Source organism: Parastagonospora nodorum (assembly GCF_000146915.1).
Source record: "Parastagonospora nodorum SN15 chromosome Unknown scaffold_5, whole genome shotgun sequence".
NCBI lineage: Eukaryota > Fungi > Ascomycota > Dothideomycetes > Pleosporales > Phaeosphaeriaceae > Parastagonospora > Parastagonospora nodorum.
In genome coordinates, this window is record NW_001884553.1 from 119,265 (window position 1) to 141,872 (window position 22,608).

The following is a 22,608-nucleotide window of genomic DNA, read 5'->3' on the forward strand; positions in this document are numbered from 1 at the left end:
ATGCGTTCATGCTTGTGATGATGGGAATCAAGACAGCGTGGCCGCGCGGAGAACCTCAAATGCAGCCGCGCCGACTGTGACGCGGACCTCCCGTAGACGGATTACAGCAATTGTGCAGACTACGAGCAGCTGCGGAGTGAGACAATGCACAAGAATTACAGCAGTACCGCCATGCCAGAAAAGCGAAGGCTTCGAGCAGACCCTGCATACAAAATCTCAACCACGCCCGCACGGTCACCCACCACCGCGCTCGCCGACACTGCACCACAGTGCAATCAAAAAGAACGACAAAGTCCTCACGCCACCTACATCATTCCAGGAGCAGCAAAAGGAATGCCTGGGAAGGGGACAAGAATGGCAAAAAGAAATAACTGGGACTTACAGATGGTACTGATCTGACAACTCTTATGAAAGATCGCACCTTTGAGTGGCCGGAGCCAGATTCGAACCCTCCACTTTGTGCCGGTCGTATTGTTTGGAGCAGCAGCGCCAACTTGTCGATGTAATAGAAATTATACATACCTGAATGTAGTTGAAGCCGAAGCTCGTACTACTGTGGAACAATACGGCGACTGAACGCCTAAGCCAACTGGCTTGTGGTTGTATTGATAAAAGAAAGCAGCCTTAGATAGGTTATAACCTGAATAGGATCGTTGGTGGCAGGGGAGGCAGAAACGGGTGGGGGAGCGGGAGGAGTGGGGCGGAGGCGTCGTTGTTGTGATGGCGACGCGTGTTGAACGCGGGGGAGCAGACGGCAGTGAAGGCAAACTTGCAACCTCCCGCACTTTGACGGGCTCTGCGGCGGGGCATGGTACCTTGGTGTACTCAAACCAGTGCTTGCATGCTGCACGCCTGTATGCTGCATCCTTGGGCGGGATATGTAGCAGTGTCCGTGGCCACCTGTTTGGGGTCTTGCGAGTCTAACATTCCTCGGCGTTATCAGTATTGCCAATGATCCCAATTCAAATCTTTGATGATGTTCTTCAACTTTGCTCCACGGTTTGTACTTCTTGACAAGGTACATGAGCCGATACCGCTACCTTCTACACACTGTTCCTTCCCTACACTCATCATCAGCAAACACCAATTCATGACCACATAAGAGCCTGTATGCCCGAATCCGGTGGATCTCGCCTTGCTGATCGAACACAAGCGTTTTGTGAACCAAGCTCACAGCAATACTGGACATGATATGCCGCGAGATGAGAAATGTGACAATTCTCAAGCCTGTCCAGCCTGGGACGGAAACGGAGATAGCACGGTCAAGCAATCACTTGATTTCAAAGCGCGTCATTTGCAAGATTGTAGGAGGTGATTGTGGGAGTGTGACGAGTAGGCAGCATGAAAGAATATCAGAGGTAAGGCCAAAGATGCAACACCTTATCAGGTAATAGCCCGAGATGTGTTGATAGATGAGGTAATGGACAATTGTACAGAAGAATGGGAGATATCATGTAGAAGGTTCGAACATGCTTGATTCGAAGGAAGACATAGCACATGAAACCATGAGGCAAGAACAGCGAGCAAGATGTGTGCAGCATGGAAGTTACATAACCAAGTAAGAAATCGCAGGATCCCTCGCAATCAATGATCCCGACTGTTGCTCGTCGCAACCAAGCGACAGTAGTCTTTCTTCCGGTAATTCTTGGTTTAGATTGCCACTTTCATATAGCCGACGGCGGCAGCAAGTCTTTCACTGCTGGGACAGGATGAGACCTGACTCACCAAGAATGCTTGGCTTCCAACAATAAGGTATTGGCTTACCCTGGTTCGAACGAGTAGCGGTGTTGCGTTATGGGAGTTTCCAAAGCCGAGGCCAATAATGAGGGTCTGCATCGGGCTCGCTTGTAGACTGGTCGACGCAAAGTCAGTAATGTCTGGCACGTTGGGTCCACACTAGCGACTTACAGATCGGGTGGCTCTCGATGTCGCTTTGTCCTATACTTTAGGACTGGCAACGGACAGCCTTGCGGAGAGGCAGGTGGTGCTGATTCAGTAGGAGGGCGATGCCGCTATCAATCTCGATCGTGTCTCTGCCAACAGCACTTCCTCCAAGTGACTACTGGTGTGACCGAAAACAGGTCCACTAGTCGTAGCACCGTAGACAGGTGATTCCCCATACGCCGTAGGCGGGTAGTAGCCTCCATAGATCATGGGGCTGCCGCTCGCAGTGGCACATAGACTAACTTTGTGGCGCCATTCTGCAGTCGAAGGGACAACCTTACCGAGGCGACTGCCCGAATGACCCCCGGAGAAACTGTTGATGACGGGAGCGGTGTCCCGGGCACAAACGCAGAAGTTGGCGAGGGCTTGTGTGGCATTATTTTGCGGTCGAGACTGCTGCCCGAGATCGAGCGTTGGCGTTGCAGACTATGGGTCTGCAAACGAAGTTGCGCGGAGGGAGTTCTTATGGTTTGGCTGGATGTCATGCAGCCAGCTTGACGACAGACGTCGGCCACTAGAGTAACTGCCCGGGGCTTGGCGAATGGAAAGCTGTTTGTGTTCAAAGTGAACGAGGATGTCATCACCTTGCGTTCCAGGCGACTAAGTCACGACCCGTGAGTATTTGAGCAATGAAGTCATGCAGGTAGGCCAGGGCGTGCTCGCTACGACCAACGCTGAGGACTGCGTGTCTGTCCGAAAGATCTGGTAGCATTCCTGCTGGGAATGCGAACAACGCCTGGCCTGACACTCGAAAGTTTTCCGAGTGATTCCTAGCTGCATGGTACTGAGGCCGGCAAGGAGATGTTGCCGGGTAGCTGTCAACAAATCAGTCATGGAAGGGGAAGAGATGATGCCGCATTGGAAACGTACAGCAGGCTTTGACTTCCATGTACATAGAAGATCTCCTGGAGTATCTCCCCAAGGCTATCAACAAGTTTTTGGAGTAGACCCTTGCAGTGAATCTTGTGTTGATACAGGTTCTTGGCCCGGCAAACCTCGCTGCAGTGCCCCGCCTGACCTCTAATCGAGGACATCATGTCGCAAGTAGGCAGTCGGAGCAGCTGTCCGACGAAATTTCGATCAGGTAGACGAAGCATCTGAGGCAGTCTGAGTCCTGACCTCGATCTCCCCGATCGGGCCAAGCTCTTGTTGTCGAGTGAGGGTAGTGCGGTGGGCAGTACGGCGCCTTTTGAGTGTTTCCCACAACAGAACTTGGATTCACCGTTGAGTATCGATTTCTTGGTAGTAGGAGCCGTTGTGTCGAAGAGGTCTTCTCACGGGGGTTCTTTTGCCGGGCTGCGCGCTTTCGGAGTGCAGCTCTGGAGCTTGGTCTGTTAAAGTCAGTGAGTGGCCCAGACTTGACTTCTGCAATCATCGCAGCGTACTTCTTGGGGTCGTATCGTGGACTCAAGTTCGCAGAGAGGCTAGCAATTATCTCCTGACTTCTCGGACTCTCGAGCGCTTCAGACTGGTTGCAAGACCAAGACGTACTTTGCTAGGCGGAGTGTTTGAGCCAGCGTAAGGCGCAATCTCGCCTCGTAGTCCTCGAGCTCTTCCGAAAGGGAGGCTTCTCGCGTATCTAGTAGTCGCTGCTTCCTCTAGGGTGGCTCGGGAGCTGGGGATGACAAGCGTTTGAAAAGAACTGATGGCCGTGCAATGTAATGGCTGAAAGGATGAGGGGAGGATAAGAGACAGACAGTGAGAGAGAGCGGGGTATCGAGAGCAACGAGCCTGTTGTTGCTGCGCAGGAAAGAGCGTCCGACCCACTTTTAACTAGGGTGATCGTGTACGCGGTCAAACAGACGAGAAGCTCAACTGCAAAGCCGTCTCTCTACGCTACCCCTCCGTCGAATTACAACCCAACTCTTTACTTGCCTCGTAAAAGGGCTCCTTAAAGATCGAAAAAAATGCAATTCGCACTCTTCCTCGTCCTTACCGCGCTGACGATGACCATGGCCGAAGATATCATCAGGCCCATCGACTTTACGGCAGTTGCACCTTGCGCAGTGCGGTGTCCTGCTCTTATCGTCGCTCAAGAGCACTGCATGGGCGTAGTTCCTACTATCTCTGACCAGAAGGCTTACGATGCTTGCTTCTGCGACTATCCGCAACTCGAGGACCTGCGCAACAACGCCGATGTCTGTTCCAAAGCCTGCGACGCAAACGACCAAAATCGCATCTATACCCTGTTTATTAGGCGCTGCCGAGCATTTCTGTACACTTCACTTCAGTTGCCTGCTCTTTCAACCCAGGAGACGATTCCCTCTACCATTCTTGAGTCCGTCACATCTGCGCTCATTAATGGGCCTGAGTCAGCAGGCATCACAAGCGCCGCCACCCTTACCTCGACCTTGCAGTCAGCTGCTGCCTCATCATCAACTTCGGAGCCAATTTTAACTCCCACTTCGTCGCCGCTTACTTTGATTTCCACTCTCTCCTCGCCGGTGACATCGGCCGTCACCTCCTCATCGCTCTCGTCGGCCTTGATCTCCTCTTTGAAGCTTACTTCAACACCTTCCTCCTCTTCGCCGCCTTCTCAGGCATTAACAACTTCTTTGGTGGCAACCCAGCCAACAACGCCTCATACCTCTTCACCGCCAAAAGACCATGGAGCTAAGCTCCATAGCAACTGGCAATACTTAGTGGCAGCTGGCGTTTGTTTCATGTTGGGCATCATAATCCTTCTTGCCACAGCGATTTACCTTCACTATCGCAATACCAAGGCTAAGGCTCGTTCTGATGACAGCAATGGAGTCTACCTGCTCGGCCCGCTTCCTGGCTTGGCCAGCCAATCACGTAGCAGTGAGCTCGCACACAGAGCCACCGTGCCGGCATCTCCATTAGCGTGGAATCACCAAGACAGCTTTGGGCCGACGCTGAGGGAGCACGCACGACAGGAGCAGGAGAGAGAAGCGGCGTTTCGTGCGAGAAGGGAGGCAGGAATCGTGCCTCCCTGGAGGCTGCCAAGGCAGCAGGGGACGTTGGATGATGAGTGATGTGGTAGGCTGGATGGTGTCGGTGACTTCTGGGCTGGTGATGGTGATGGAGATGGAGGTTGAGGATAGACAGGAGGTTTATTCCGTGGCTGGGTCGGCCCCGCCGTGCCGCAAGCCAGCACAACCATGGTACGCATGGACTAGTGCAATTATTTAAACAGTATCGCACAGCACAGCACTATCATGTGAGAACCCCGTGTTGCTCCGCATATCAATCACCAGTGATCCCTTTGCCATCATAGAAGCTCGAATACCACATCTGATGCGCAAAGTCACGATGCACTGGAATCTCAAGTCTGTCTTGAGGCCCTTAACACCTAGGCCAACCTCCCCGACAGATTCGGGCAGTACCTTGTACTCCGCTACCACGCCATCGACCACCTCGCTGTCCACGAACGACCAGTTCCCGTTTCCAACGAACCCGTCTCGCGTCAAGAAAGCTCGACACAATAATCATCCTCAGTATCTGCCCAGGCCGGACGCCAGCGTTCGAGATGTTCAGTACTTCTTGTATACCTTGCTTACTAGCAAAGCGCATGAGTGCGCAAAGAAGTACCCAGAATGGGTACTCGAAACATGCATGGGCTGGGCTGGTGACGGTCAACAATTGCGAAGCTGTACCGAAGAGCAGCTAACCACTCTATGTCCTTACCAAGCCATCGTCAATGGCATAGATTCGCCAAAGCACCGACCTGGCGCATTTGTCCCCATCCCCGCCAGGCACATGATTGGCCAAGTCATCGCACGGTTCGTGGCTGAGAAAAAGTCAAGAGAGAAGCAAATCGAAGATGTGCACAGCCGTTTGGAAGAAGAAAGAAGGCGACCATCTATAGCGGCAGCGCCATATCTGGGCCTGGAGTCGATGCAAGACCTATCGTTATCTCGATCAGCCTCCCAAGCCTCGAGGAGATCACGAGCTCAACCCATACTCCCGCGTGTAGGCCTCGAGCAACAAGCTGTCGTTGGCTTCGGTCCCGTGTTATGGACGGAACAAGCTATGCCTATGAATGGTGCCTATGTCCCGGCTTCGACGACCAGACCAGCACACATGTTCTCGGGACCTTATATGTCAGGTGCCTTGAGCGGTTTCTCCTACGAGCAAATACCATCCAGCCCTGTCTCTTCTCAAACCTCATTCGCGCCATACAACGACATATCGAGCCTTCGAAGTCAGTCCAGCGAGCAATTCCCCACGATACAGCAGCAATCACAACAACGCAGGCCCAATCTCTACTCCGGCCGCGAACTTCACCATCCGGATTTCGATGAATTGAATATGACAGACGCAACAACTATCAATTCCAAGCGCCCGCAAAGATATGCTCCTCGGCGTCCATCAAGCCTTCGCACGTCCAGCACGACCGAAAACAGTCAGGATAAGACGATATGCAGCACTGTACCTTTGCGCAAAGGACACACCGTTGAGTTCGTTGATTCAAATCCCAGTCCAGTTCCTCCAAGCCGGCCACTTGGCTCCGTTCGTAGACGGAGCTCATTGGCAGCGTCCAAGCTTGCTGGTGAAACGATTCCAGAGGCAATCAATGAGCATGCCGAGAGTCCTAGGCACAACGATGATTCTCAGAAGACGACGCGACATGATAGCGGCGTCGAGAGCGTTCCGTACCGCAGTTCTTCCTCCAGCAGCGATCCCCCTGCGTTCCTGACGAATGCGTCTCCCAACTCACGCGAGACCTCATTGCCTGCCTCAAAGCTGTCACGCTCAAATACTGTAGGACTAGAACAACAACACCGCGCGTGGTCAGCCCCTCGACCACATAACACCCTCCCCGTGGCCAATCAAATGTCGCGCTGCGTCTCCTTCAACTTGGGACAGGATGCAAATCGGCCTAGTGTGGGACTTTCCACAGCCTCTCTTCCGAGGCAGCCAATTCAAATGATCCTAATGAAACCAGAGGTCAGATTACAAATCAAGACCAGGAAGATCTTTCAAGAGATAAAGATCTTTCTGAAAAATATCTAGCTGTAGAAGCAGAGTTTCAGAGACTGAAGAAATTGCGTGATGAGGCAGTCACGCGCCTTCCAACTCTGCAACCCCGCCCGTGTCTGCGCAAAGCACAAAGCGACAAGACTCATATAGTAGTTCTCTGGATCCCATGCAGGGAATACCCACTGGACACAAGCCCTGGCATTACAAGCCAGGTCCATCTCAACACCCGCCAAAGCCAGAGGCCAAGATTCGGAACCCAAAATCTCAGTTGCCCAACCAAACGCTCATGGAAGGCTTGGAGGAGAGTCAAGCACGATCGAGCAGTTCGTCTAGGATGCAGGAGTCTCAGAGACCGAGGCATGCTGATGCAATGGCGAGCTGATCTGCTTGATGTATGATAATGTGTCCTCAATATCTTCGATAGCCTTTCAGCTTTGAGATACATACCGAATCCTCACAGACATCATCTAGCTCTGACCATTGGCATTCCAATCTCTCTGTTTAATCTCGCATATGTGTTCACGAATACAACTCCATTGACGCAGAAGACAACAATGCGGACATTCACACCTTATGCTGCACTAGCCTATGTGGGTTCAGCAGGGCTAGCGTGGCACCGTCCCCACCGCATAGCCACCGGACAAACATGACATCAAACAATCGCTACTCCCAAACTGAATCAATACCTTGCCTGCCACAATCTCCACCATGGCTTTCATAAACGACGATCGCTTTGCCAACGGCGTGCCTCGCCTGTCGGGCGGCGGCAACAACATTCGACAGTGGGAGTACCATCTCGGAAGCTACGCGGCAGCGATCTCTGGAGACGAAATCGTCAAGGGTTCTAAGCCCGACGATGGCTCGGAGGAATGGAGCCGCATTGATGATGCATTGCGTAACACCATCATCTTCACCATCAGCGCCTGGACCTTTGAGTTCAAGGCGGTCAAGGCTGCTAAAACCGCAGCAGAAGCTTTCAGTGCCATCAAAGAGCGCTTCAGGTTCCACGTCGCGCAGGCTCGCATAAAGGTCTACAGTGCCTTCCATACTCTCAACGCCGCCAGCTTCAGATCCGCCGAGAATTTCACCACCGCCTTCATGAGCCAGCTCGCCGCCATGGAGAAAGAGGGCTTCAGCACTGTGCCTCTGGAGATGGTTCTTCGTTTCCTCATCGCCCTCGACCCGGTCCTTCCAGTGTATTGCCGCCATCGCCGCGCAGACATCTACAACGACTTTCCCGTCTCGCTCGACACCATGATCTCCGACCTCCTCCAGAATACCGACATCGACAAAGCATTTAAGGACTCATACACCGTATTTGAGCGCGCACGCAAAGCCAAGGCAGCCGCTGATTCCGCGAGTGGTATGGCCAAGAACATCGCAAAGGCCGGATCTGTGTGTAAAGACTGCGGGTCTTCGCACAAGAGCGCTGGGGATGTGTGCTACTCCGCCCATCCTGAGCTCGCTCCGAAGAAGTGGGTGAGCAAGAACATGGGCAGGATCGTTGCTGCGCGCGAGTACAAGGAAGGCCAGCAGCAGAGCGGTGGCTTCACAGGCTCCTCTTCGTCGGTGCATGCAGAGGGCGGTTTAGAGGGCGGGTTCACAGGCTTCTCGCCGTTATTGCATGCTCTTATGAGCGCCGAAACTACTTCTACTACTGAGGCCCCCATCATCCCCGAGTCAACAGCTGACACTGACACTCTGATGGACCAAGACCACACATCCGATGCCGAGTCTGAGTCAGGAGGAGGCTGCGCGCTGGGCGGTTTTGAGCAGTGATCACTTTGCAACAAGTTCGAAGATTTCTCGAGAGATATTTCAGTCTTGGTGAACAAGCTGACTTCGGTATTTAGTGTTTAGCATAGGATATTCCCGCAATCAGAAGGATCATTGGGCTTCCCATTGGCCCTATTATAGCTCTCAAATGTCATCATGGCCTTCCCGTCACTTCCCAAACCCGATATCCACGACTTCCCTTTGCCCGACATACATACCTTTCCTTGCCCATGGTTTGCGGTTGGACGGCGGTTGGGTTCCGTACCTATTCTATCTCCGCCAGTCCCGTCAACCACGCAATACGTCTTGCCTAGCCCAGTTTCCTGGCTACCATCAAGACCTTTGTTGCCATCCAGAAATTCCTGGAACTGGTTCTTGCATGTCGTACGATCGATGTCGTGTCTGTCGGAGCTCTTGTCGTTCTGGATGGAGATCCTGTACACCCATTCAGAAGTGGAGCCATCGGCGTTGGTTAATGTGATCGTTGCTCGTAACGGGTCGTCGTGTTTGATTCGGTGCATGCCATATCCTTCGATGAAGGTATCGCATACTTTGGTGTAGCCACTGACGAATTGTTCTTCGGTTGGTAATTTGGCGGATGCGCAGGATCCCTTCCCCAAGTTTGTGTCACGAGATGTCTTTTCTGATCGAATAGACATCGATGTTACGTGGCAGACGAGGCTGAAGAATAAGAGGGCTTTTGACATGATTTTAGTCGGCATTCTGCTAAGGCTGTATTGGCAGTAGTGATTAATGGAATTTACTTCAACAGGTATGCAGGGAAATAAGGCTGGACGATGTTGACAGAACATCGCAACTGTTGTACTTCGAAGGCATTGATTGTTAAGAATCGCTACCGAGAAGCGCTTCTTTGACTGAAAAAATGTACAAAGAACTAATCTTGCTTCTTTGTCAACGGTGGTGCTTGCCAGGATTATTCCTTGTTCTTTGCCATCGACATCCCGCCAGCTCGAAATTCAACCTACATTGGCCGCTTCGGAGGAAACCAACTCAAATTTAAGTCCCTGAAGAAACACCTAAAGGGGCACTTGTCTGGTTGTAGCTCCATACCATTTCTTCCCAAATCATTCACGTCCTGTCTCACGACATAAACATCAGCGCAACGAGTGCGCAGTGCTCTAACCCTAGTAATTAAACCCCACCCGTCCAGCGACTCCGGATAATGCAAAATACAGAAAGATCACCTCAAGTGATTTCACAACTCCAGAATCAGAAGTGGGTTGATGGGCTGGACAGAGTTGAAGTCCTAGGATGGAGTGAAGTCGCCTTGTTTCAACTCCGCGAGTCATGATCTTTGATGTGGCGCACCCAATGTTTCATGCGCGCCTTAACTAACTGTTCACGTCACATTTCGTTCCAGTAGGCGCTGCAGCAATCCACACTCATGCGATTGAAGGCTTGATGAGGAAGGACGCTGTGAACGTGCGAGTCGTGATGTAAAACCCATGGCTGTTCAGGTGGTCATTGCTGATGGCTGTTCACATTAACTTACAACTAAGAATATTTACATCAATTGAGATGCGCATTTGAGGGCCATTCCGAGGTGAAGTTCTTGTAGTTGAGCTTTGAATCACATCAATTGAAGACTCTGATGTTGTGTGTATCTACAAGTTGCTATTGTGAAACTCAGGAACTGATCAAATCATTACAGAAAACGCTTGACATTATCCTAAGCGGCGAATGTGACCGCTCTTGTAGCCTTCTTCGCACCCTTTGCTGCGGCGGCAGCAGCCCCAGCCCCAGCCCCAGCTGCGGCGGCGGGCGCCCTCATGTTTTGCATAGCAAAAGTTGCAGCCTGAGCGCCATTGATACCGTACGTCAAATGTGGCGCGAGAATAACAGCCTGTCCCGCACAAATCAAGTCGCCTGCATGGCAGACGACCATGGTGTCGGAAGCGGCAACCTTTCCAACGGGCTTGCCGTTGTTTGGGTCACCAAAGATGACTGCGCTGTTGACGAACGCAGCATCTTGTGCAGAAAGCATGTCTGCAGCGTTGTGTACAAGCTGACCACCCTGACTGATACGGACTCAACACATGGATTGAAGATATGGCATATACATGGAACAACTTACGAGTAGCCAGCCATGACCAAACTAGTGTCCGGGCACTGCGCTCTAACTTGCCCAACCATCTTCGCCATCAACGCGCTTCCGGCCTTTGAGCCGCCAATTAGGAAGCCTGGGACGTCGGCAGGGTAGGCGATACCTTGCACTGCAATGTCGCCACCCATCATGGCACCGAGGGCGGTGACGAAAGGAGGTCCGGCGACGCTGCCCATGTTGCCAAGCTCAGTGGTTCCGCGCGCGAAGAGCACGGTCATGGCCTTGCAACCGCCTCCACCCATGACATCGTTCTGGGAAATGGACGTCAGGGCCGCCATGGTAAGGGTAGGTAAAACAGCGAGGGTAAAGGACTTCATCTTGGCGGTGTTGAGTGTAATGTTATTAGGATATTAGGGAATGTATTAAAAAGTTCAGAGTCAGGTCCGGCCTGAGTATCAACGAAATGAAGTAAGACGATAGAGTCCAGCTGGAGGGTGAAGAGTGTGGTCGGAGTACATTCTTATGGAAGCCGCGGAGTGTAACGCAGCATGACTTGCAGAAAGACGCAATCTGTCATTGCTTATTATGGCATGTAGCTGTCAAGTTTCTTTAGAGTTGGGAGTTACACATTCAAACGTCATGCGGCGCCCTAAATAGTATCTCATGTCTGAGATGTAAGTCCATTGTGTGCTGGTTGTAAGGCTGCGATCGAGTTTGAGCAGCGATCCCTGGTCTAGATCGACCGGTGGTTCATGCAGACACCAAGCGAGATGGCCCATGGAACTGCAGCCGACGATATTTCGAAGGATGTACCTGGATAGGGTGGAACATGATGGAGCCAGATAAACGGAGTTTCCCCGATGACGATGCCCGGACCCGAGAAAACCGGTGTGTTCGGCATTCTGAGGATCTTGAGGGGCTTGGCAAGATCTGAGGACTTCAAGTTTTGTTTCTCATTGTAAAAGGTGTTTCGCCAAGAACAAGCAGGACGCTTGGAAATAAATCACTGAAGTCGAATGTGGCCACGGCCACGCATGGTAGGGTGAACCATGTCAAATGCTTGCAAGGGCTGCAGCTTTGTTGATGATATGCTGTTTTCCTTCACTGGTGTTCGGTTCGAGCCAAGCGATCCTCAGATGCTGACCATCGCGATCGATCGACTGTAGTGTTCAGCGGATCTCAAGTCACATCGTGTTTCGTACATGAAGTCCAGATCCACCAGGCAAGCGGCGGAAGTTCCGTTCCAGCAGCGTTTGACAACATTAGACAACGCTCATGCATGAACACTCCGAGCGTCGCTACTCTGCGTGGGGTTTGTCGAAACGGTCCAAGGCCCAGATGATATGACACGTGAGCTTCAGCGCATAGTATGCTCGACATCATCAGCGTCGTGGTATCAGCCGGATGAAACGGGGATATTCGCGCGAGGATAGCGGGTACGTGGCCAGGAGCGAACGTCGCGCACAGTCGTCTCAAGCCTCGTGTGAATGAACACCGTTGACTCATTATTGCAGCTCGCCATGCGTCTGCGCAAGCAGCGAGATCCCGAGAGTTTACAAATAGTGAATGAGGGCGGTTGCCGAGCGAGAACGAAGGGCGCAATTGTTGCTTTCAGCGTTGGTGCGGAGCAGTCAGCGCCCGCCCCAGGCTCGAAATGGTAGCCTTACCACGACGCCACTAGCAGGGGCTTGGAATCGAAGTGTATAAGGCCGAAACGTCCGCAGCATGCTGTAGGCGTTCAAACAGAATACATAAAGGATTAAATTCGCCAGAATGCCACTCGAAATCCACCGCTGCAAGGAACATGACATTCCCGAGTTTGTGCGCATCCAAATGGGTGCCTTTGCGGGCGGCGGCGGCATGACAAAGATCCTCATGCCTAACCCCACACCACCCGACTACGCAGAGAAGCTCATCGAGAAGAACCTCAAATCGATGCGCAAGGAGAAGGATGTCGTGTACCTCAAAGTCATCGATACTGACATCCTCAATGGAAAGATGATCGCCGCCGCAAAGTGGCGCATCAACAAGAAGGAGCGAACAGAAGAGGAGGTGCGAAAAACGTTGCCAGTGCCTGGGCCAGATGAGGAGGGCAAACCGGCGGTGCAGGACTTTTGGAACTTCTTGGCGAGGGTGAGATGGGAATACATGGGGACAAAGCCCTTCTTCTGTAAGTTTAGTGGATGACCTAGCTGTCGCATTCGTATGCTGACTTCGATACAGTTCTGCACATCTTGGTAACGGATCCAGAGCACTACAGACGAGGCGCAGGTGCAATGCTGATCCGTTGGGGTACCGAACAAGCTGATGAGGCGCGGCTTCCTTGCTTCCTGGAAGCAACGCAGATGGGGAAGCCGCTGTACTTGAGGGAAAAATTCGAACCGAAGCACGACGAACATTGGGATTTGAGCAAATACGGGTTGCAGGGAACTGATACATCCACCATCATGATAAGACCGGCGTCTACGTTGGCGTAAGTCATGTAAGAACCTGGATAGCCTCAATACAGTCTCGGAGATGCTGAATGAATGGATCTTGATCGTGCCTGCATATTAACAAGGTATCATGAAGTCTGTGATGCTGCAAATCTTGGTGTTGGATACCTCTAGCTCTACCTACCAAAGGCGTATGACGTCCCCAGAACCCCAACCCTCATGGTCCATCCCCAGTAGCTCTCTGATGCCGTTGGCCCTGGCGGTTTGGCTAAGGACCCAATTCTTATCTACGGCGCGAGAGTCATATGCGCCTGCCTCCCACATGAACTTCATCCCATCTTTTTCCTTGACAAAATCCGACACCTTCTCCAAAAACACCCAATCTTCACCAATGATGTCCTTCGACCAGCCGTATGGAGCGCCGATCTTGCCCATCTCTATCTTGAAGTACTTGAGCGATGCAGCCTGGTCGAGATAGTAGAAGAGCATGTCAATCTGCTCGGGCGGAAGAGGGCGACCCTGCCGGATCGGCTGCGCAATTGATATGCGCTTCACGCCTCGGATTCCATCACCGAGGACGTCAAAGAAGGCGATAGCAGCGTCAGAGCCACAGATCTTGAGGTGCTTGGCGGAGCACAAGTAGGAGATGGCTTCTGCCCGGACTTGGTGACAGATGCGGAAGACGCCAGGGTTGAGCACAGATTCGGAAAAGTGGCGGGCCTTGCGCTTCTGAGTGATGGCGATGGTGATAGATCGCAGAGTTGGGTAAATGACGTAGGAGTAGATTTCGTTCCTGAGTTCGCCTGGGAGCTTCAAGAAGCCGGAGTTGATCTGGTTTTGCTCGGGCTGCGTGCATGTGAGTATACTTGTTCAAATTTGTACGCATTTAATGGCATTACAGTGGCTTTGGGCTCCTTAGGGCCTTTTTTCGGCTTTCGCGTCCAGAAAGGCATTTTGGTGGCGTCGTGGTGACTGCGAGGGCCGCAGTAGATAGTATTTATGTGACAGCTTAGGCCTTACCCGATTGGGCTAGCAGCACTTCGCGGGCAATGTTCGATCGCATGTGTCCTCGCGCCTGTGATCGTGTTGAGAAGGAAGATTTTTCAATACGTAATTGAACGATCTGGTTATTTGCAGACGAGATTTGTATTTACATATGCCTAAGTGCCCGTCCTCAGCTCACCCTGCAAGCATGTCCACCCTATTCATCAATCACGACTGCGGCACCATGATCCTGTCCACGTCCGGTCCCCAACTTCCCTGCATACTGATCTTGACCTCATTATTTCCCTGCTTCAAATCCGCATGTACCACACTCGTGCCTGGATCACCTCCTCCGTGCGGCAAGAAAGCCACCCTCTGCGTCTTCCCATTGACACTGACATCTGCCACTCGTTGACCGTTGTCACCATTCAAATGCTTGATTCTCAAAGTCGTCCTTGTACTCGATGCACTCTGCACATTCGCCAATACTACCGCCCCTCCAGTCGAGCCTCCGATGTACCCAACAGCGTTCCCGCCCGAGCAGCTCGAGCATGATTGTACTTTCGCGCCGTTAGACAATGTGCCGGACTCGCCCTCTGCTTGCTTTTCCTCGGGCCCAGCATTCATACTGCCAGTGCTCGGGTCCAACACCCAGTTCACTGCATTCTTCATGCTCGCGGTCGTCCCATCGATCTTAAGTGGTAGCCAGATGTACGTGCTCCGCATCAAATTGCCACTGAACCAACGATCACCCATATACATGAAGCTATCGCCAAACAGGCACAATAAATGTTGTTTGAGAAGCATACGTGTTAGATCCGGAGTCTGCGAACTTCTTCCACTGCGGGACCAAGGGCCGCTAAGTGAGGTGGCGGTACTGTAGTAATTATCGTTGGGGTTCCAGGCCGGTGAGTTGCGGATGCGAACATGGAAGTATACACCATTCTTTTTGACGACTGTAGGAGACTCGTATTTCTCGGCCCAGGTGTGCACGTTGCGGGTGATTGTGAGATAGTCGTCAGAAAGCTCGTTGATGCGTAGGCCGTTTTGGCGCTGGAAGTAGTCAGCATGGCAAATTTCCAGTGCAGAAGTAGCAGTTTGAACTCACGTCTTCGGTTAGGAGGTATCCTTTACCATCGTCATCGACGTAGACGCCAGAGTCGCGACTTTCGAATCCAAGTGGGCGTTCGCTGCGAAGGTATGTGTACTTTCCGCACACACTATCGCCAGTTGCAACACCAATCTTAGCTTCGCCGTAGTTCGAGCTGTCGATGTGCATCCATAATACGTATTTATTAGTCTTCTTGTTGAACATGACTTTCGGTCGCTCGATGACGCGCCCAGGACCAGTATCGCCAGACGCCGTGCGCGACAGCAACGCGCCTTCATAGTTCCATTCGACAAGGTTGGTGGATGAGTAGCAATTAATGTTGACGAATGCCGTCCCGTTGGTCTTGTCTTCGCCAACCCTGAGCAAATCAGCAAGTCTGCAAGTCGGTCGGATGGAATGCACGTACCAGTACCACTTATCACCAACCTTCAGCATGCCACCGCCATGAGCTTGAATGTGCTGCCCGGTATTTGTCTGCGATCTCAATCAGATTTGCGACATACTATTTGATCTTGTTAGACTTGCCGCTGTCCATGTTGCTCCAGGGACGATTTGAAGTGCTGCGTTGACAGTTGCGACGAGAAGACCAAGTGCTGCGAAGGCGTGAGACCGCATTGCGAAAGCTTGCAAAGAGCGATCACATAGATCGCAGGAGGTTGTTATAAGGGAAACATGCCCCTGTCATATGGCTCGTGAACATAGCTTATGTGGATAAAGTCGCTCTAGTCAACCCTCTTCGCCGCCAGGGGGGGCTGTCTTCCATAGGTGCCATTCCCGGGTAGCAGGATTGCCTGTCATGATTATGGTTACATGTGGCCCGAAAGACGCGATTTCATTGAGGTTGGCAAGGATGTCTTAACGACTTGCGGGGAGCGTTAGCGTTCGGAGAGATTATAGTGTCGGTTGTTCTTCTTGATTTAGATTTAAGTTGTGCATGTGCCAAAGGGTATATTGCCTTTGAGCCGGGTTTCAATAGTCCGACGCCCGTGTTGACGTAGCTTGTTCTCGCGACTTCAGTAAGTAGGAAGCTATGGTGGCTACGAGGAAGATTTAGGAAAGTGGAAATATTGGTGTTTTTTTGAGCGTCTATGTGTGCTACAAGCTTGGATGCACCAATAACATCGCTGCGCAAGTCGAAAATCGAGTGCAACATATCAGACGACAGATATAGTGCATGTATACTTACACTTGCATGGAATTTGACCCGCCAGATACAACACGAACCTTTTCGTCAATCGTAGAGCTCCGGAAGCATGCGTACTACATTCCTTACCTTGCTGTCATTGTCTTGAATTGCGATGCCGCACAACGTGGACGTCACCAAACGTCACTCGCTGAGCGCATTGCCTACATGGTATCAAGCTTGTATTTTTGTTACCTTGTTAAACGCGCAGCGCGCGCCTGCCCCCGTCTGATGCTTGTTATGGGGTTGTTGCGGATGCCCGCCGTGCATTTAGGTCATCTCTTTTCATGTCAATCGCTATACCTCCAGGATACAGAAGTTCAGCTCCTTGCTGTTGTCGATCGCACTCATTCGTGCTTGTACGCGCCCAGCATGGATGCCCGAGGTGCTCGTTGTGGGAAGCTGCCGAAACAGCGTGGTGTCCGCGGTGTCTGCCGGTAGTCGCATTTTGCCCCTAGATCAGCCATGTCGCCTCCCACCTCACTCCCTGACTGTGTTCATACTGACTAAGGGGCTTCTGCTCCTGTCCCTCTTCTGGAAAGTTGTTTGTGCGTGCGGTTTTGCGGGCTCCAAAGAGGGTCAGAGGGGGGCTCGGTTGGGCAGCTTTTGGACGAGTTCGGAGCGGTGGAGAGCTTTTGGGCGTGTCGATTCCGAGGAGGGCTGTTGTATGGCAATGCAGGCGGTTGAGAGATTTGGTATGTAGTCGCTGGAGATGCCCTGGCGCTGCTGAGACGGCCGCCGTGCTGTAGCAGTCCGCCGTCACCAAGGAATGGCGGGGCTGGACGCTGTCGCTTGGAGCTGCGGGCTGGCGAAACCTTACTGTGCGGCGGTGCCCGGACCACGGCCACCACCAACACAGTGTACCATGCTTCCAAAAATGTAGGAGCTGGCTATTGATGATGCCAGGATTCCATTCCGCGTACTCCGGTCACGATCGGACTCGTGGTTGTAGAGTTCTGAAGCTGCGAGGGTGGCCGTCTCGTCTTTGGCGTAAGTCAACACCAAAGGACTATCGCGAACTTCGCTTTGGCCAAGCCCCTCCACTACCCTCACCCCCACCACCACCACACCATACCACGTCGTAGACCTCTGAAATCAGGCTCATCTCGTAGAACGAGACTTTCTCATCCTCGTCGCATTCCTCCTGGAGTCGTAGCACCCGTTTTGGGCGGCGTGGTAGTGCCTCTCTCCTCGCAACTCCTGCAGCTCGCCCTTAACGCATGCCACCACATTCGTCTGCAGCGCCTTCATACTCCAGGAGAAGCTGAACCAGGGTCTTTGAACCCTCTGTGCTGAGTTTACCGACTGCCCTCGCATCGTCGTCGCCGCCGCAAGCTCCGACGTGTTGGCGGCTTCGCAGCTCCGCCAAAGGGCGGCATCATCCCCTCAACACCACTCAAACAAGGCGCGGATGAGTATCTCGGGCATCCAAGTAAGCATCTCCTGCATTTTGAAAGCCATTGACTTGACGGCGAGCGCGTGCTGACCTCCTGACCACAGGCGTCCTTGACTTCCGCAACCACGACAGCGGCAGCGATAGCGAGCTTTGCGCGCATTTGACGGCGCCGCAAAGGCTTCGCATATCTCAAGGTATGCTGAGCACCCCCATCGCCAACACCATCATAGCCGTTGACCGGTTGCTGACTTTGACCTTCTGCAGCACGTCCGACAATTTCCCCGCAATGCATGTCGAGACCTTTCGACTTTGAGGGGCAGCACCTGCCTTCCAGACTAAGCTGCAGGTGCTCAAGTCGCAATGTAAGTCTTGACCGTCATGCCTTCGCACCTTGAGTCGTGACTGACAGCATCTAAGCAGATCGGAACTCCTCGAAAGCCACAATGTCAATAGACTTGCGCAACACCACATCCTACCCCGCACATCAGCACGCTGCCAAATCCAACGATATCTCGCCGAAAACCCCTCATTCGATATGACTGCGGAGGATATACCACAATGCATGACGGCGGGCTTGTCATACAACATGTTCCTCATCGCATGTCTCGTCGACAGACACCATGAGAGTTGGGCATGCCTTGTCGCAAACATGGTCGACAACTTCGAGCAGGATGTGGGAAAGGAGGACCTGAATGCACATGGGCTTCTATGCGACAGCTGCAAGCAGGTTTCTTTTGACTCGGACTCATCGCCGGATACCATATCGCGAGAGGAGATATTGAGCGGCTGTCACCCTCTTGCTCAACGGCTCTCAACCCGCATCGCTAAGCGTCCATGTTCACTCGGGCTCCTCACAGAACCAGAGCCAAAGACGGAAGTTGGTAGGAGCTGTTGCCTCCTCTTCGGGTACCTCTGCGACATCTTCGGAGCCGTATGTCATACGAATGGGGCAGCAGTGTATACCCATGGACGTCGATGGATGAACATGAGCACGACGCTCTGCCGCCTAGGGGCATGCCAATACCTAGGCCTGGTGGCTACCAGTCTCATGGGGGTGTGGCTCACAATCCAGTGTGTCTCTTGGGTCCCTCTGCGATATCTTCGGAATCGCACGGCACACGAGGGGCATGATGGAGGAATGAGCCGTCGATCCAGACGTCTGAGAGACACCAGAAGGGAAGTATGGTCCATCTCTTAAGTCGACTCTAACGCAACATCTCCTACGCAGAACGCACTCCAAAATTCCATCTCTTTCGACCCCGTACCTCATCACTCGTCATACGGTCTTGCGTTCCATTGCGTGTCGACTTTCGAGCTTCAGATCATATTCCCGTGGGATCTCTCGCTCTCATCATATCTCTTCCAACACATTCCACAGTATTGCTTTGGCTTTCCTCAGCAAGGTCATGTACCGGTTGGCTTCGACAGCAGCAGAGGAAAAGGTCAGTGGCCATAGGGATCTCATTGGCGTGTTGGTGCGCATCAATGCTGAGATCTGTGTCTGGCGCGGCGCGTGTAGACTGCTGCCCTGTCTGAACCCCATGAAACGTCGGCTGTTGGGTTATCGCATTACTGATGGTCTCGTGGCGGTCGAGAGATGATGGAGTTTGAGAACTCACACCCAAGCTGTGCTGGCGGCTTTGGCTGGCGATGCCTTTTGAACGCCAAATGCGTTCGGTCTTTGATGACCACGGCTCTGCTTCCATGCACTAAAGCGAGCTTCGAATTCGTGAGGAACCTTTCGATATCCTGTTCGACTGGATGCACTTCGACCGTGGCATTGGTACTGGTCGTCCTTGGTGAGGCGCCGGCACCATGCCGACTGACATTATCCATATTCCACGCATCGCACCCTTCCATCCCGGCGCGCCGGTCGTCCTCGATGAGGCGCCGGTGCTTCTGCATCGATTTCGACTTCGTCGCTCTCAGATGCGGTAAGGCCCTGACTTTGCGGCGCTCAGCTCATGGGAGTATCGACTCCGAGCTTTTGATCATTCGATTTGTTCGACCCCCTCAATCTTCGACTAACACCAATCGCGACACATCGTCGCCTTTGGAAGACAGCACTAATCTCGTAGCCTCACACAATAGATATCATCAAAAAGCAATGCTGAGCGCTTGCTGATGGTACCCTTCCGGCGTCAACCTGGTAAGTTTGGTGTCCTGGGCTATGAACCCTGATTGACTCTCTGCAGGCACCATCAACCTGAAAAGCAATGCTGAACGCTTGCGGATGATTTCCGTTTGGTGTCGACCTCGTAAGATCGGCGTCCTTGGTATTTATATGAACTTCAGCTGACGGCTCTGCAGGTACCATCAAAAACAGCTCAACCACATGCCTCGTCGAAGGCAGGGTTGTATCGCTAACATCTTCTTGCCCCTTCTTCCCTCTCTCTTTCTTTCGATCTGCATCGTGGAGCCTGCCAGTTCTCGACTCGCGGTCTCCGTGTGACCCTCCTGTTCCCCAATCACCGTTTCTTTGGCCTCCCATGGAGGTTCGAGTATTATTTCGCGCTGCATCTTCGTCCTGGCCAACTCCAATGGAGGTTCGAGTATTGTTGCACATCCCCCATACATCGCTCTTCTTCCCCGCCACTTCGGACTTTTGGAATTCCTGTAGGAACATTTCGGAGTTCTTGCATCAGTGCCGTTGGTGTTTCGGTCGCACACGATCGCACGCATGGACCAGCGCCGTCAAATTGGCCATCACATCGTTCCTCGAGACGCCTGTGCGTTGTGAAACATGGGCGCTGTTGCCTCCAATCATCAGAAATCGACGACCTCGTACGCCGCCCACATTATCGAAATGTAGCGTCTTCACGACGGTCTCTGCGACAGTCTCCGCGACAGTCACTGACGATTGATCGGACTTTACCATCGCCACGCCTGTAAGTGCCGTTCCACCCAACAAGACGCAGCGGAAAGTACAACATGACATTGCACAGTTTCCGTCTCCTCATTCCCTGTCATCACCCACAGGATGCTACCTCGATCTCCCGAAAGTCGGAAAAAGTAGTGGGGTGGTTCTCCCAAACACCACTGCCAGTGTGATTACCAGTCGATTTCCAAAGTTGGGCGTGTCAAAGTACTCGCCAGCAAACCGCCAACTTCGTCGTTCAAAGTATGGCAGCTTTTGCAAGATGTTGAATTACATGCAACGCCGCGATCGACATCCAATTCGTCTATCATCGTTCTTCGACAAATGTTAGTCTGGGTTGAGACTCTGGTGCCTGCACCGAGCTCACATCGGAAAGCTCGCGCATGCCAACAAGTTCAAAACAAAGTCGGTGCTGGTACCATACTCTTGAAGTCTGGGGAAACGTTTGGGTTGTGATAGTTTGGATGCACATGGGCTTTCATGCTACAGTTGCATCCATGTTTGATCTGCTTAAGCGTGGTTTCTCTTGGCTCAGGAGACATCGGTGGGCGACAAAACATCCGAGGAGCCAATTTTATGTCGATTCAAGTTCAGCATTGGTCTCCACGACATCCATCTCAGAGATTACAGTCATTCGCGTCGCTTGAGATGCTGTTCGGTACATGGCGGGCCCTTGGCCAGTCGGCAACGAGCATGTTTGTCATCCGGTTTGGATCTTTCGGCAAACGAAGAACAGTTGCCGGGGTCTCATTCAACAGTATCCATTTTATACTCTGGACTTGGCTTGCAGACTTCCTGGCATTTGATAGTGCTTTCCCCAGCGTCTCCGGAGACGACCGAATAGTTTCGCAATTTCGGTAGTAGATGAGGACAATGACTTGGACCCTGGCGGCCATCACAGAGCAGTTGCCTGCCATTGGTGCCATCAGCACTTCGTCGTCGATAATCGGATCCAGTGCCAGGGCATAGCCAATCGAGTGTTGAATACCGTCCTTCCCAACGAGAGAGGTGTCCAGGAGGCATATCAGTTGACGCAAGGCTATTCAGAGTCTGTGTCTGTTCAAGATCTTCAGGATGGGCACGGCCAACAGGAGGCGACGAGACGCTTGGCTTCCCTCCTCGCTGTTGGTCATGGCAATGGCATGCAACTCAGAAGACGTCTCCTCCCTGGTGTTGAGAGCATTCTAGAGACAATCCTGGGGTTTCGAAGATTCATTCCGACGTGTGCATGGGCTGAGATCAGACGCATAGCAGGTCGATTCCAGCATCCATCTTGAGAGGATGGTCGGCGCATCCAGGTGTTATACTTGGCCTTCACGAAAATTTGTATTATCCGGGAGACAATCTAGTCGACACACGGCTATCCAGAGCTTATGAATGCTTAAGACCTCATCTATTTCGATCGAAGTCGCCCGTTATGATGGCGGAGAGGTGACACGGTGGCAGTTGTTTGAGTTTTCGCCTCTTCATCGCCTGCTTTGCCAGACTCGCTCTCGTTGTCATCAGAAACAGCATGTACGGCGAGCCAAATCCTCTCTCGGTATTGATAGCGTTCAGGAACAATCCTGGGTTGAAAAGAAAGAGGCCAGATTTGGATCCGGCCTGAGATCGTGCGTCGCATTAGGTCGCTGCCGAAGTCCACGTTGAGAGGACAGGTTCGTGAGTTCGACATCAAGGGATGCAGTCGTTCAATGCTGAGAGACTGACAAGGTTGTTATGTTGCAAAGCGAAGGAGCTTCCTCGGCTTACATGGGTTCGCTGGCTGGCAAGCAACGCAAGTGCTATTGTCCATGCTGTGGCCAGGCAAGTTCTCTCGGGTGATGAGATCGCGTGGCGAAAGTCATGGCGTCTCGAGCGGCGGATCGTTCTGAGCTGGTGAGGTTGAAGCCGTC

General features: G+C 52.5%; 13 protein-coding genes across 13 annotated transcripts; 6 read left to right on the plus strand and 7 right to left on the minus strand.

The window, feature by feature from the left end:
- Positions 1–27: 27 nt before the first annotated feature.
- On the minus strand, positions 28–810 carry SNOG_03380 (hypothetical protein; the record flags this gene model as incomplete). Its single annotated transcript, XM_001793896.1, has 4 exons — positions 28–129; positions 383–493; positions 523–589; positions 641–810. The coding sequence occupies 4 exons, from the start codon at positions 808–810 to the stop codon at positions 28–30; spliced, it is 450 nt and encodes a 149-aa protein (XP_001793948.1).
- A 1,182-nt stretch (positions 811–1,992) lies between these two features.
- SNOG_03381 (hypothetical protein) lies at positions 1,993–2,978 on the minus strand (the record flags this gene model as incomplete). The annotated part of the gene is made up of 3 exons (XM_001793897.1): positions 1,993–2,370; positions 2,546–2,759; positions 2,815–2,978. 3 exons carry the CDS (start codon positions 2,976–2,978, stop codon positions 1,993–1,995), a joined length of 756 nt encoding a protein of 251 aa, XP_001793949.1.
- An 873-nt stretch (positions 2,979–3,851) lies between these two features.
- Positions 3,852–4,561, plus strand: SNOG_03382 (hypothetical protein; the record flags this gene model as incomplete). Its single annotated transcript, XM_001793898.1, has 2 exons — positions 3,852–4,082; positions 4,274–4,561. 2 exons carry the CDS (start codon positions 3,852–3,854, stop codon positions 4,559–4,561), a joined length of 519 nt encoding a protein of 172 aa, XP_001793950.1.
- A 425-nt stretch (positions 4,562–4,986) lies between these two features.
- On the plus strand, positions 4,987–7,270 carry SNOG_03383 (hypothetical protein; the record flags this gene model as incomplete). The annotated part of the gene is made up of 3 exons (XM_001793899.1): positions 4,987–5,069; positions 5,112–6,855; positions 7,061–7,270. 3 exons carry the CDS (start codon positions 4,987–4,989, stop codon positions 7,268–7,270), a joined length of 2,037 nt encoding a protein of 678 aa, XP_001793951.1.
- Positions 7,271–7,596: 326 nt separating this feature from the next.
- SNOG_03384 (hypothetical protein) lies at positions 7,597–8,667 on the plus strand (the record flags this gene model as incomplete). Its single annotated transcript, XM_001793900.1, has 1 exon — positions 7,597–8,667. One exon carries the CDS (start codon positions 7,597–7,599, stop codon positions 8,665–8,667), a length of 1,071 nt encoding a protein of 356 aa, XP_001793952.1.
- A 39-nt stretch (positions 8,668–8,706) lies between these two features.
- On the minus strand, positions 8,707–9,371 carry SNOG_03385 (hypothetical protein; the record flags this gene model as incomplete). Its single annotated transcript, XM_001793901.1, has 2 exons — positions 8,707–8,724; positions 8,883–9,371. The coding sequence occupies 2 exons, from the start codon at positions 9,369–9,371 to the stop codon at positions 8,707–8,709; spliced, it is 507 nt and encodes a 168-aa protein (XP_001793953.1).
- A 912-nt stretch (positions 9,372–10,283) lies between these two features.
- SNOG_03386 (hypothetical protein) lies at positions 10,284–11,095 on the minus strand. Its single transcript, XM_001793902.1, has 2 exons — positions 10,760–11,095; positions 10,284–10,703 (listed from the first exon to the last, which is right to left on the minus strand). Exons 1-2 carry the CDS (start codon positions 11,065–11,067, stop codon positions 10,355–10,357), a joined length of 657 nt encoding a protein of 218 aa, XP_001793954.1. The 5' UTR covers positions 11,068–11,095; the 3' UTR covers positions 10,284–10,354.
- A 1,407-nt stretch (positions 11,096–12,502) lies between these two features.
- Positions 12,503–13,254, plus strand: SNOG_03387 (hypothetical protein; the record flags this gene model as incomplete). The annotated part of the gene is made up of 2 exons (XM_001793903.1): positions 12,503–12,899; positions 12,953–13,254. The coding sequence occupies 2 exons, from the start codon at positions 12,503–12,505 to the stop codon at positions 13,204–13,206; spliced, it is 651 nt and encodes a 216-aa protein (XP_001793955.1). The 3' UTR covers positions 13,207–13,254.
- Positions 13,255–13,344: 90 nt separating this feature from the next.
- SNOG_03389 (hypothetical protein) lies at positions 13,345–15,463 on the minus strand (the record flags this gene model as incomplete). Its single annotated transcript, XM_001793904.1, has 5 exons — positions 13,345–14,010; positions 14,392–14,914; positions 14,958–14,989; positions 15,076–15,201; positions 15,257–15,463. 5 exons carry the CDS (start codon positions 15,461–15,463, stop codon positions 13,345–13,347), a joined length of 1,554 nt encoding a protein of 517 aa, XP_001793956.1.
- Positions 15,464–16,789: 1,326 nt separating this feature from the next.
- SNOG_03390 (hypothetical protein) lies at positions 16,790–18,130 on the minus strand (the record flags this gene model as incomplete). The annotated part of the gene is made up of 5 exons (XM_001793905.1): positions 16,790–16,929; positions 16,950–17,185; positions 17,263–17,425; positions 17,496–17,583; positions 17,930–18,130. The coding sequence occupies 5 exons, from the start codon at positions 18,128–18,130 to the stop codon at positions 16,790–16,792; spliced, it is 828 nt and encodes a 275-aa protein (XP_001793957.1).
- Positions 18,131–18,424: 294 nt separating this feature from the next.
- Positions 18,425–18,821, plus strand: SNOG_20033 (hypothetical protein; the record flags this gene model as incomplete). The annotated part of the gene is made up of 2 exons (XM_001793906.1): positions 18,425–18,769; positions 18,795–18,821. 2 exons carry the CDS (start codon positions 18,425–18,427, stop codon positions 18,819–18,821), a joined length of 372 nt encoding a protein of 123 aa, XP_001793958.1.
- On the minus strand, positions 18,677–18,967 carry SNOG_03391 (hypothetical protein; the record flags this gene model as incomplete). The annotated part of the gene is made up of 2 exons (XM_001793907.1): positions 18,677–18,759; positions 18,904–18,967. The coding sequence occupies 2 exons, from the start codon at positions 18,965–18,967 to the stop codon at positions 18,677–18,679; spliced, it is 147 nt and encodes a 48-aa protein (XP_001793959.1).
- Positions 18,968–19,653: 686 nt separating this feature from the next.
- Positions 19,654–20,702, plus strand: SNOG_03392 (hypothetical protein; the record flags this gene model as incomplete). Its single annotated transcript, XM_001793908.1, has 3 exons — positions 19,654–19,772; positions 19,944–19,987; positions 20,149–20,702. The coding sequence occupies 3 exons, from the start codon at positions 19,654–19,656 to the stop codon at positions 20,700–20,702; spliced, it is 717 nt and encodes a 238-aa protein (XP_001793960.1).
- Between the last annotated feature and the right edge of the window lie 1,906 nt (positions 20,703–22,608).

Excerpts from the sequence above, each read along its gene's own strand:
- SNOG_03386 (XM_001793902.1), bottom strand. The coding sequence starts at position 11,067 with ATGGCGGCCCTGACGTCCATTTCCCAGAACGATGTCATGGGTGGAGGC. Across the intron at positions 10,704-10,759 it reads TTGGTCATGGCTGGCTACTC|TCAGGGTGGTCAGCTTGTAC; the intron begins GTAAGTTGTTCC and ends AGTCCGTATCAG.